The 12829-nt window shown below is 45.8% G+C and overlaps 1 protein-coding gene across 2 annotated transcripts; it reads left to right on the top strand.

The window, feature by feature from the left end:
- The first annotated feature begins 1601 nt into the window (after window positions 1-1601).
- Znf688 (zinc finger protein 688) lies at window positions 1602-3791 on the top strand. 2 transcript variants are annotated; one of them, XM_076840493.2, is made up of 3 exons: window positions 1602-2031; window positions 2340-2453; window positions 3086-3791. In XM_076840493.2, exons 1-3 carry the CDS (start codon window positions 1836-1838, stop codon window positions 3601-3603), a joined length of 828 nt encoding a protein of 275 aa, XP_076696608.2. In that variant the 5' UTR covers window positions 1602-1835; the 3' UTR covers window positions 3604-3791. The 2 variants fall into 2 exon arrangements, with proteins under 2 accessions (XP_076696608.2, XP_076696609.2); XM_076840494.2 differs by lacking the exon at window positions 2340-2453.
- Window positions 3792-12829: the final 9038 nt, after the last annotated feature.

Raw genomic sequence — 12829 nt, 5'->3', positions numbered from 1 at the left:
TTCACTACAAAGAAACGATACTTGAGGGGATAGATATGCTTATCTTGATTTGAATATTACACAATGTCTACATGTATCAAAACATCAGACAGTATTCCACAAACGTGCAATATCAACGTGTCAATTTTAAAAAGTGGGGCTGGGGTTGTGGCTCAGTGGTAGAGCACTACAACTAAAAAATTAATATTAAAAAAAAAAAAAAGTGACTGGAAAGGGTACACAAGGAAACATTCAGAGGTGACATCCATGTCCCAATCTTGTTTGGGGTAACAGTTACATTTGTTAAAACTCAGGGAATCTTACATCGAAGATCTGGGTATTTTATTGTATGTATACTATAACTCAAATTAATAAAGAGAAATAGTTTCCTTCAAGAAATGGGGGTTGTGGCTCAGTGGCAGAGCACTTGCCTTGCTCATGTGAGGAACTGGGTTTGATCACATCATCACATAAAAATATAAATAAATAAAGATATTGTGTCATCTATAACTAAAAATTTTAAAAACTTAAAAAATAAAAAAGAGGGGCTGGTGATGTGGCTCAAGCGGTAGCACGCTCGCCTGGCATGCTGCGGCACGGTTTCGATCCTCAGCACCACATACAAAGATGTTGTGTCCACCGAAAACTAAAAAATAAATATTAAAAAAAATTCTCTCTCTCTAAAAAAAAAAAAAAAAAAAAAACTTAGAAGATAAAATTTCATTAAAAAAAAATAAAAAAGAAATAGGGGGAGTTTAAGTACTCCTCTTTACATTACAAACCTGGTTATATTACTTTTATTTTTCTTTTGCAGTACTGGGGGTTATACCCACCGGTGCTCTACAACTGAGTTACATCCCTAGCCCCTTTATTTTTTGCTTTGAGACAGGAGCTCGCTAAGTTGTTGAGGCTGGCATCGAACTTGCGATCCTCCGGCCCCAGCCTCCTGAGTACCTGGAATTACAGACGTATCCAGAGCCAGGGCAAGCGGAATCTCGCATACATAAAGGGTCCTGTTGGCTTCGCAGCTGTAAACACGTACTGTTTTCTACCTGGACCGCCGTACCCAGGTTTTGCCACAGTGTCTTCCCGCAAGAGCTGGGGTCCAGATTCTAGATCCCGCCGCCGAAATGCACGAGGGAAACAGTGGAGGATCAATTCTCAGGCACCAAAGCCGCCAAGGTTCTTCTTGAGCTCCAGTAACTGGTCCACCGAGGATTCAGGTTCTGTTTCAAACGCCCCGCCGATCTGGACCAGTCACAGCGCAGCTTCTTCCTGCGGTTACAGCCAATCATCAACCGCTGTGTGTTGGGGGTAAAGAGAGGTGGAGTGAGCTGCGTCCATCTTTCTTGAGGGCAAGAAAGTTTTCCTCGACTTTCCAGTCAGTCCTTCTGCCACACCAAAAGAAGGGGCCCCGGGGACAAGGAGGGCGGGGAAAACTCCTGAAGCGGCCATTATATTTAAGGGCAAATGAGACGCTGATGCCAGAGAAGCCAGAAAGCGCCATATTTGATATGCCTAAAAGAAACGGCGCCCTCAAGAACAACCAGTGGCAACTGAAGCCAAATTGTCGCCATATTTTCTGAAGGCACCTTCCGGGTCCTTTAACCCGGGTGTCTATGTCCAAGCGGCCATGAAGTGAATAAACACCAAGGAGTTTTATTTGTCCCCATCCCCGAATCCTTAGCAGCCAGTCCCTACTATTTCGGTTCCCATTCCCGGCCGCGTTCGGACGCCGAGGCTGGGCGGGGCCCGGGCCTGGGCAACCCTTCCCGTGGACGAAGAAAGCTGAGGCCAGGAGCCGGGAGGCGGTGGCCTCAGGGACTAGGCTGCCGCTACTCAGGGTTGGAAACCCCATGGCGCCGCCCCCAGCCCAGCTCCTGGCGCTGAGACCCAGGGAGACCCGGCCAGGTTGCAGGGAGCCCGGGGCCGTGAGCTTCGCGGACGTGGCCGTGTACTTCTCCCCGGAGGAGTGGGGGTGCCTGCGGCCCGCGCAGAGGGTGCTGTACCGGGACGTGATGCGCGAGACCTACGGCCACCTGGGCGCGCTCGGTGAGGCCCCTGGCCAGAGGCCCCCTCCTTCACCGGGTTTCCTGGGGGACATGATTCAGAAGGACCCAGTGGATCGTGAGCCCTCACCCCGCATTAGTTCACCAACGGCGCCAGCCACCTCCCATTCCCGGGGCTTCAGGTTCTCTCCCCCCGGGAGTCTTACCCTTCCGCATCCGCTTCATCCAGAGCATTGCAGACTCTGTCCAGGTTGAGCATAAGTTCTGAGGAGGTGCCCTCACTGTGGCAGGGGGATGCCATCTTCCAGGACAGCCTCTCAGGCTGGCACTGTGATCCCTGTTCTCTCCCAGGATTCCCAGGCCCCAAACCAGCCCTCATCTCTTGGATGGAACAGGAGAGTGAGGCTTGGAGCTCCGCCGCCCAGGATCCTGAGGAGGGGGAAAGCCTGGGAGGAGCTCTGAGAGGTGAGGGGTTGTCCCAGGTCTCCTCCCACCCCCCCCTTGATACTCTTCCTAGCAAAGTTTTCTTTCAGGTCCTTAATCCCAACATCTCTAATGAAAGAACCAACCTATGTTGGATACTAGAAGAGGAAAGAAGGCAGACCTAGTACAAAATTTGCAGAACTTGAGTCAGTAGTCATGTTGACGCCAGGAGCCCAAGTCCAAGACTCAGGTTTCCAAGCCCCTCTGTTAGAAAGCACCATTCTCCCCTTTTCAAGAACAACTCAAATGTCCTTAACAATGGAAGTGGCTTCCGGTCTACTTTTTCACAATTCTCAAGCAAGCCAAAGTGGTATCAGAGAAAATACTGGTAATTGATTAACTTGGGTCTTTTCCCCTCATCAACCCCCAGGGAAGTGAACTGGAGCAAAGTGCTGACTATGCATTATTCATTTAATCCTCCCATGGATCTTATGAAGTCAAGAAACCATTATTGTTTCCATTTGACACATGAGGAAGGAGATCTGTTCACCTTCCACCAAAGGTTAATTACTGGCAGTATTTTTTTTCAGCACTTCATAAGTAAAAAGCAACCTATAACCTGAGATGGTTTATGCAAAAGTGTTTTAAAATGTACCTTAATACCTGTTTCCCAGGAGACATCCCAAACAAGGAGAAGTTGGAACCCATGGAAGGTCCTGCAGCCAGAAGAGGGAAGACTCCTGGGAAAGAGCAGCATCAAGAGTTTGTTAAACACAACCCCGACTCTACTACTAGCAAGGCCTCTGCGAGAGCACAGCTGCCCATGAAAACTGCCTGGGACCAGACGGCACATGCACAGTCCCCAGTACCGGTGCCCAGTGTAGATGCTCAGGCAAACCAGCGGCGTCATGTATGTGCAGACTGTGGCCGCCGCTTCACCTACCCGTCGCTGCTGGTCAGCCATCGGCGCATGCACTCCGGCGAGCGGCCCTTCCCCTGCCCTGAATGTGGCATGCGCTTCAAGAGGAAGTTTGCCGTGGAAGCCCACCAGTGGATCCACCGCTCCTGCTCTGGGGGGCGGCGGGGCCGGAGGCCTGGCATCCGGGCTGTGCCTCGGGCCCCAGTCCGAGGTGACCGGGATCCACCAGTGCTCTTCCGGCACTACCCAGACATCTTCGAGGAGTGCGGGTGAGCATCTCCCACCAGCTGGACTTCAACTTCACCTTGGCACTGTCTGAACCCTGAGGTTGGCTCCGGAGTCAGGGATTTGGGAACTGATATTCATCCCTTGTGCTTCCCTCAAGGATCCCTCAAGTTTCCAAACTTGTAAATAAGAAAAGTGCCTGTAAAGATCTAAACAGATTAAAACCGATATCCCTCTCCCAGTCTTCTGTTAAAAAAGGGGGGGGGGGGCGGAGTAAGAGGCTGGACTTTTCTCAGTGTTATCTCAGTAGCAGGTGCAACTGAGACCTTGCCATCATCTCAGGAAACATCCACTGACTCCCTGTCTACTTCAGAGGTAAATGTTGAGGCCTGGGGAGAGAAGCCTGCAGGCAGACATGGTCCCCCAGGATGTAGGGCAGGTGGACTGGTGCATGAGTACAGATGCATGTGGCCCAAATCTGTTCTCTGAAAATTGCCCCAGGGCACTTCTGGTAAGTCATATGCCCTCCCTGAGCCTCAGTTCTCTCATCTGTAAGAGGAAGGTTAATATCTACCTCAAAGGGTTGCTGTGAAGATTGAAATTTTAACAAGATAATATGTATGACATAGTAAATGTGCAATAAACATTTGTTAAAAAGAGTGAGTTATTGTCAACATTTTACACTTTACAAAGTGTAAAGAAGAGTTGGTTGTGGTGGTGCACATCTGTAATGCCAGCTATACCAGCTACTTGAAAAGCTGTGACAAGAGGAAGTCAAGTTTGAGGCCAGCCTTGACAACTTAGCAAGATCCTGTCTTTAAAAAAAGAAAGAAAGAAAAGAGGGCTGGGGTTGTGGCTCAGCGGTAGAGCACTTGCCTAACGTGTGAGGCCCTGGGTTTGATCCTCAGCACTACATATAGATAAATAAAGGCGTTGTGACCATCTATAACTAAAAAATATTTAAAAAAAAAAAAAAAAAAAGGAGCTAGGGTTGGATAAAATGGCACACATCTATAATCCTAGCAACTTTGGGAAGCTGAAGCAGGAGGATGTAAAGTTCCATGCCAGCCTGAGCAACTTAGTGAGACCCTGTCTCAAAAAGTAAAAAGGGGTCTGGGGATGTGGCTCAAGTGGTAGCGCGCTCGCCTGGCATGCATGCGGCCCGGGTTCGATCCTCAGCACCACATACAAACAAAGATGTTGTGTCCGCCGAGAACTAAAAAAAAAAAAAAAAGTAAAAAGGACTGGGAATGTAGCTCATTGGTAAAGTGCTTGCCATTGGGTTCAATCCCCAGTAAGGGGATTGGTGGGGTGGGGATAAAAGGAAATAAAAAGAAAAAAGATTGTGCAACTGAAGTGATTCTGCAATCTGTATATGGGGTAAAAATGGGAGCTCATATCCCACTTGAATCAAAGTGTGAAATATGATATATCAAGAACTATGTAATGTTTTGAACAACCTACAATAAAAATTAATTAAAAAAAAAAAGAAAAAAGAAAGAAGTCAGGCATGGTGGTACATGCCTATAATCTTTCTTTTCTTCCTCCTTCCTTTCTTTGCAGTACTAGGGATTGAACCCAGAACCCATAGCCTCCCACATGCCAGGTAAGTACTCTACCACTAAACTACATTCCCAACTCTTCAAAAAAAATTTTTTAAGGGTCTGGAGATAATAGAGCATGTTCGACCCCCAATACCAAAAGAAGGAGAAGGAGAAGGAGGAGGGGTGGGAGAAGCAGCAGCTTTCTAAGGAGGGTATGGATACCAACAGCCATGTTTTGCAAATATGTAAACTTAAGGTCAGATTTAGTGATTTAGTGATGCTCTCCAGGTTTGACTGTTATTCCACAGCAAGGCTGGAAACTAACATTGAGCCCCAGTATTTCTATCACTTCTTCTGAGAAGTCAGATCTGAAGCTCAGGATACAGGACCTAGCCCAACCTGCCTGGGGAGTGTGTGCAGAAAATTAAGCACACCAGCAAAGCTAGTGCCATTTTCACTCCAAAGGTGCAGCCAATATTCAGTGACTGTGTTGAAAGCTTTCTTTGGAGAGACTGGGTGGTAAGGGAATTCCAAGATGAGGAAAGCAGACCTCATTTATTCACTCATTCATTCATTCATTCATTCATTTAGCAAAGGTCATCTGAGGCCTCTGTGGGTTTTGTGCTGGGCTCTGGGGTCACAGCTCACCCAGGTTGGAATGTGGAAGAAAGTGATTGGGGCAGATACCACATAACCCAGCCTAGCTGATGATAAGCCAGGAAATGCTGCTGGGAGAACTGTCCTTGCTTACCATGGCATGAGGAAGAACTGGTGTGGGGAGAGGTTCTCCAGCAGAGAAAGCAGCAAAGGAGGCTTGTTTCACAAAAATGATAGAAAAGGGACACAATATGGGGCGAGGTTAAGAGCACTGGCTCTAGGCAGACTGGGTTCAGCTTTTGACTCACCTGCTCTTTGCTATGCAATCCTGGGCAAATCATTGCTTGCCCAAGTGCATCAGTTTCCTTGTCTCTAAAAACCTGGAAATAACAACACGTATCTCATAAGATTGGTATAAGGAGCCGGGTGTGGTGATGCATGCCTGTCGTCTCAGCAGCTAGGGAAGCTGAGCTAGGAGGATTGCAAGCTCAAAGCCAGCCTCCTCAACTTAGTGAGGCCCTAAGCAATTCAGTGAGACACTGTCTCTAAATAAAATATAAAAAGGGCTGAGGATGTGACTCAGTAGTTAAGCGCCCCTAGGTTCAATCCCTGGTACAAAACAAAAGAAAAACACCAAACCAAACCAAAACAACAACAAACAAATTGGTGCCAGGAGTCATCTGTGAAATGTGTGTGAACCCAATCATCATGGAAGCCACTAGGTAGGAAAGTCTGGAATCTGGGAACTCCCAGAGGCACTCATTTTGGTTCTGAGACTGCCCAAAACATGGAAACTCCTACTTAGCTCTGCCAGGTTCAGCACTGCTCTGGAATTGGGGTGACCCGCTGGAGCTACATAGGCACACAGCGTCTCAGATATGGGTGTAACTTGCCAAGATGCCAGTCAACCTCCCTCACTGAAAACTTATCCCCTGCTTTTGAAGTTCTCCCTTAAACAAAGGACCAGAGCCATTTTCTAGTCCTTCAGTTTCAGCTCCTACCAGGACTGGAAGACCTATCAGGTGCTCTGCTTTTTAAAACTAATTTCTGACTCTGGTCTCTTAATTCTTCACTAGTTATTTAAGACTTTCATTTTCTCAGGTGGCTCATCACCTCTTGAGCAGAAAACTATACTGTCAGGGTGCTGGTCACCCTGTGATAAATTGGTATAAAGATTACAAATAGGTGCTGGGGCTGTAGCTCAGTAGTAGAGTGCTTGCCTAGCATGCACGAGGCACTGGGTTTGATCCTCAGCACTGCATAAAAATAAACAAATAAAATAAAGGCATTCTGTCCATCTACAACTACAAAAAAATAAAAATAAAAAAAGGTTATAAATAATGGAATCTTGCACATTAGTGGTTTTTTGTTTTGTTTTTATTTGATTTGTTTTTGTTTTGCAGTAGTAAGGATCAAACTCAGGTCCTTGCACATGCTAGGTAAATGCTCTACCACCAAGCTATACCCGTAGCCCCTGCCCCCTTTTTTGGTGGAGTCTCACTACTGTGCCCAGATTAGTCTCAAATTCCTAGAGTCAAGCAATTCTCCGACCCAGCTTCCCCAGGAACTGGCTTCACATTAGTGTTTAATCAACATTAGTTATTGTTATTATAAAATAATATGTGGGAGGACCTCGGAAGAGACTTGGGCAGGTCTTCTGAATCTAGGAAGGCTTCCCAGAGGAGGTAGAGCACACCGGACTTGAAGAATGACAAAGATTTCAATAGACCAGGTAGACCTGCATGTGGAATGGTCAGCAGTTCCTCTTGACTAAAACACGAAGACCTAGGAATGGAATAAGGGAAAACAGGCAGCTGAGGGATGGGGTCATGTTTTAGTCAGCTTTGTGTCACTGTGACTGAAAGACCCGAAGAGAACAATGTAGGGGAGGAAAAATTTATTTTGGCTGAAAATTTCAGAGGTTCAGTTCATGGCTGACCAACTCCATAGCTAAGCACCCCAAGTGAGGCAGGATGTTAAGGCAGAAGGGCCTGGTGGAGGACAGCAGCTGAGACATGACAGCCAGAAAGGAGAGATGGAGAAGAGGGGGCGGGGGAGAGAAAGAGGGAGAGGGAGGGAGAGAGGAAGTGTTCTGTTCAGGTTGAAAGTAAATTCCCTAAAGTTAAGCACCCACTGACCTATATCTTGCAGCCACATCCTACCTATCATTATGCTGCAGGGACAAACGAGACAAGGCACCGAAGACAGCAGGAAACAGTTTTATTTGGCTGCAGCCAGGTTCAGAGGGCACAGCTTTTGCTGTCATCAATCAACCCCCTGAACCCAGAGTTCAGGGAGTTTCAGAGTTTTATACCCAGCATGTAAGGGGAGGGGCTCAGAAGTTCACAGTCTGCAGAAGTTCACATAAAAGCAGCTTTTTCTTTCACTATTTTGGGCAAGTTAACCTTTCAAGGACAACACCTGAGAAGGGGAGAGCTTCTTCTCCCCTTCTTTCTTCCCCTGCCAGCTGTTACCATGGAGCCCAATTGGTAACTTCTCTTATCTTAGAAATGTAGACATCTCTGTGAAGCCCAGCTCAAGGGCAGAGGCCTTGTTTGCACATTTCTTCAAAGTACTATACTGGATATTGAAAGGAAAGTGACCACAACACTCGGAGCAACCAAGAGATCTTTATTGCAGCAGTGCAAAAGAGGAGAAAAAGAGAGAGAAAGAAAGAGGGGGAAAGAGAGAAGAAAGGTGGGGGAGAGCAAAGAGAGAGAGAGAAGAGGAGAGGAGAGAGTGAGAGGGAGAACTGAAGCAAGAGAAGAAAGAGCAAGAGCAAGAGAGAGGGGCCCGGCGGGAGGGAGTTTTTATAGCCCAAATCTAATGGGGTCTCAGGGTCTGTAAGCTGCCTTGTTGGCCTACAGTGATTAGATCATACAGTAGTGTCATCTTCTGCCTTTAGGCAGACAGGGCAGGGGCTAGATGTGGGTTTCCGTTGCACCAGACCGGTGGGGGTTGAGTGTTCAGCCTTGATGCAAACAGGTGATAAAGGACCAGACAGAGGGGGGTTTGAGTGTGTGGGTTATCCTGCAGCTAACATTCATTCAGCCTGCCCTGCACCTAACAGATATGTTTGTGAAAACTAATAAGGGGTGTCCAGCACCTGGAGTGCTGGTATCTTCTTAGCCAGTGGCCAAGTAAAACAGGGCAACAGGAAAATAGGAAGTTTATCTACACTGAACTCTTTTGCAGAGACTCTTTTGCTGATAGTCCTAAAATCAGTCTGGGTGAAGATTTCTGGAGAAGCCCAGTTAAAGTCTTTTCTAGGGAGAAAGAGGGTTTAATTATAATTCAGTTAATCCACATCAGTGGATTAATCCATTGATTAGATTCAAGCTCTCATAATCTAATCATTTTACTTCTTTTTTAAAAAAAAAATTTTTTTAAAGAGCGAGAGAATTTTTTAATATTTATTTTTTAGTTCTCGGCAGACACAACATCTTTTGTTTGTATGTGATGCTGAGGATTGAACCCGGGCTGCACGCATGCCAGGTGAGCGCGCTACCGATTGAGCCACATCCCCAGCCCTAATCATTTTACTTCTGAACCTTCTTGCATTGTCTCACACATGACCTTAGGGGATATCTCATGTCTAAGCTATAACAGATCAATCTGAGAGAATAACCCATCCCAGCAGAAGAGTCTGAAGTTTATTTTGCAGGCACTGAGGAACCATAGGAAGTTCCTGAACAAAAGCAGGACTGTTTGATAGGTGTTGTCAGAAGATGTCTTTGCAAAGCATGTGAAGTGAGATTTGTAGAAGAAGCCTAGACCCTACAGATCTGTTGAGGAGCCATGGGAGTTGGAGAGGAATGGGTCTCGGGGCTGCGGGTTTTGGGATGGAAAGAGTAGGGGGTACAGGGAACAGCAAGTGAACCTTCTGAACTAGGAATGAGTTTGGGAGAGGTACAGAAAAGACACTTGTGTTTGGACCCAAGAGCAGAGTACAGATTTACAGATGGGCTTGGAGAATGGGAAGGGGCAGGTCACAGAAGCTCTGGTTGCAAGTATGCAAACTTCGGACTTGATTCTAAATATACCAGGATTGTGTTTGTACAGTGCTATGGATTAAATCCAGGGCCTTGCACATACTTACCGAATGCTCTACCATTGAGCCATACTCCCGAGTCCCACCTAAACTATTTTTAAGTATACAGTACAGTGGCTATAAATACAATCATGTGTTGATTAAGCACAGGGTTTCATTCTGAGGAATGCTGCCTTAGGTCACTTAATTGTTGTGTGAATATCATAGAGTACTTAAACTAAGAAGGATTTGACATCACCTGGCAACATAATCCCTTGGGACAGTTGTTGTACTTGCTATGGACTGAAACCTCATCATGTAGCTATACATTCAAATTGTTTTATGACTATCAAAACCATCATGGGCTGGGGCTGCAGATCAGTGGCAAAGCACTTGCCTAGCATGCATGAGGCACTGGGTTCGATCCTTAGCACCACCTAAAAATTAACAAATAAAATAAAGGCATTTTGTTCATCTACAATTACAACAAAAAATTAACAACAACAACAAAGAAATAAAAACCCAATCAGGCTCCAGAACTTCTTCATTTTCCCCAATTAAAATTCTGCACCCATGAAACACTGACTCCCTATTCCTCCCTCCCTGCAACCACTGGCAACCACTGTCCCTTTTTGTGTGTGAAGGTGACTCCAGTATGTGCTTCGTGTAAACCACTGGGGGTTTAGGCAACATGTTAATTAGATTTGATTTGCATTAAACAAACAAACACACTTTGGCTGCTCTGAGAATGAACTACAGAGGAGGATAGAGGAAGGGTGGAGATGGAGAGTTGCAGATGAGGCTAGAGGTTAACAAGAAGCACCTGCTTCCTTCTTTGGCTAAGCGTGGGGAGCATCAAAGGAGGCTGGGATGATGGTTTCAGTGAAGAGGAAGATGGAGGAGCCAGTTCCTGGGTAGCCCTGGGGTGGGCTTTTAAGCCTCTAAAACTCCGGTGGGTCAGTGTTTTAAGCACGGTTTGGTAAGCAGTGGATGCAGTTCTTTCCTTCCCCTCTCCCTCCCCTCCTTTCTTTTTTCAGTATTGGGGATGGAACTCAGGGCCTCAGACATGCTAGGAAAGCACTCTATCCCTGAGCTACATCCTCAGCCTCATTCTCTCTTTCTGGTACTAGGGATTGAATCCAGTGGTGCTCGACCACTGAGGTATATCCCCAGCCCTTTCTATTTTTTTTTTTTTTTTTTTATCTGAGATAGGGTCTTGCTAAGTTGCCCAAGCTGGCATTGAACTTGAAGTTCTCCTGCCTCAGCTTCCTACTTGGAATTACAGACATGTGCCATTACACCTGGTTCTTTCTTCTTCCCTTTTCTTTTTCTTTCTTTCTTTCTTTTTTTTTTTTTTGGAGTAAGAGTCTCACCTAGGTTGGTCCCCAAATCATGGGTTCAAGGGATCCTCCTGCTTCAGCATCCCAAATAGCTGGGACAACAGGCATATACCATCACATCTGGCCTTAGGTTTCTTTCTGAAGACTGCCCTGTATCTTAAATATGTTAAAGGGACTCTCTAAGGGACATGGAGGAAAATTCTTATTTTTCCCCCATAGGGCATTTCGTGGGAATACCATTCCACAGAATATAGTCAGAGAAAGCTGAGGCCCAGAGATAGGAGGGAACTTACTGAAGGTCACACAGTTGAGTCAGTGGCAGAGACAAGTCAGAAACCTAAACCTCCTGATTTCTCATTTCTTTTCACTACAACAGACTGTCACAAAAGATGGATGGGAAAGGCAAAAGACTAGGTGCCCAGAGACCAGCAAGGAGACCCCAGACTTAAATCTGTAAGGGTCTGAATCAGAGAAGCCCACAGGGCACCTTTTGTTCCTGTCATCCTTCCTCCTGGGCAATTTCACATACCTCCTATACACATGAAACAACTTTCTTCCTCTTTTACATGACCCCTAAATATATCTTTCTTATTTACTTTTCATGGCTTATCATAGCCTATTATTTTTAGCTTTTCTTTTCAGGGTTATAGGACTGTGGAACAGTGCATGAGGCCCGAAGTAGCTTTTCTGATCTCTAGGTCCCTGCTTCTTGCACTACCCCATGTTACTACTCTATCTGGCCTGAAATTCCACTTCTCTCTGGTTGTTGAAAAATTGCCTTCTCTTGGGCTGGGGATGTGGCTCAAGCGGTAGAGCGCTCGCCTGGCATGCATGCAGCCCAGGTTCGATCCTCAGCACCACATACAAACAAAGATGTTGTGTCTGCCAAAAACTGAAAAATAAATATTAAAATTCTCTTTCTTTCTCTCTCTCTCTCTCTCAAAAAAAAAAAAAAAAAAAAAATTGCCTTCTCAATTCTGTGTGTTCCAGCATGTGTTGTGGAGTCATATTGCCTGGATTTGAATCCTGGCTCCACTACTCACTAGTTCTGTAGCCTGAAGAAGATAATCTCTGGTCCTTAGCTTCCTGATAAAGGAGATTACCTATCTCTGAAGAGTTGTTTAATGAGTTAACCAGAAAGACCACTTAAAGTGTGTGTGTGTGTGTGTGTGTTTAAACCAGGAATTGGACCAAGGGGTATTTAACCATTGAGCCACACCCCCAGCCCTATTTTGTATTTTACTTAGAGACAGGGTCTCACTGAGTTGCTTAGTACCTCGCTTTTGCTGAGGCTGTGTTTGAACTCACGATTCTCCTGCCTCAGCCTCCCAAGCTGCTGGGATTACAGGCTTTGCCACCGTGCCCTGCAGCACTTAAAGTCTTGTACACAATAAATGACCAATTAAGGTAAACAAATACTACTAATCTCTTTAGTCATATCACAGAACCAAGTGCAGTTTTGTAGAGTGGGCTATTGTCTTCTGTCTGGAGAGCCTGGAATTAGGAAATTCAAGGAAGTGCAGCTTTAAAAACAAACAAGGAGCTAGGAATGTAGTTCAGTGGTACATTTTCCTAACATGATCAAAGCCCTGGGTTCAATCCGTATCACCCACAAAAAAACCTGAAAATAAATAAATGAAACAAATGAATCCTGTCGTCCATTAATGCACCTAATTTTTTACACAATCATACCTTAATACACTTAAAATCCAGCTCCTTTTCATATGGTCAGCAGGGGTCAGCATATTCAAAGTGTTCACGTA

The sequence above is a fragment of the Callospermophilus lateralis genome, chromosome 19, assembly GCF_048772815.1.
Source record: "Callospermophilus lateralis isolate mCalLat2 chromosome 19, mCalLat2.hap1, whole genome shotgun sequence".
NCBI lineage: Eukaryota > Metazoa > Chordata > Mammalia > Rodentia > Sciuridae > Callospermophilus > Callospermophilus lateralis.
Note: the sequence above shows the minus strand (reverse complement) of the source record. Positions and strands in the feature narration are given on the sequence as shown.

What these genes read in the sequence shown, in the direction of transcription:
- Znf688 (XM_076840493.2), top strand. Translation starts at nt 1,836, where the DNA reads ATGGCGCCGCCCCCAGCCCAGCTCCTGGCGCTGAGACCCAGGGAGACC. An exon ending in CGGCCACCTGGGCGCGCTCG is followed by an intron (nt 2,032 to 2,339) that starts GTGAGGCCCCTG and finishes GTTCTCTCCCAG; the next exon opens with GATTCCCAGGCCCCAAACCA. An exon ending in CCTGGGAGGAGCTCTGAGAG is followed by an intron (nt 2,454 to 3,085) that starts GTGAGGGGTTGT and finishes CCTGTTTCCCAG; the next exon opens with GAGACATCCCAAACAAGGAG.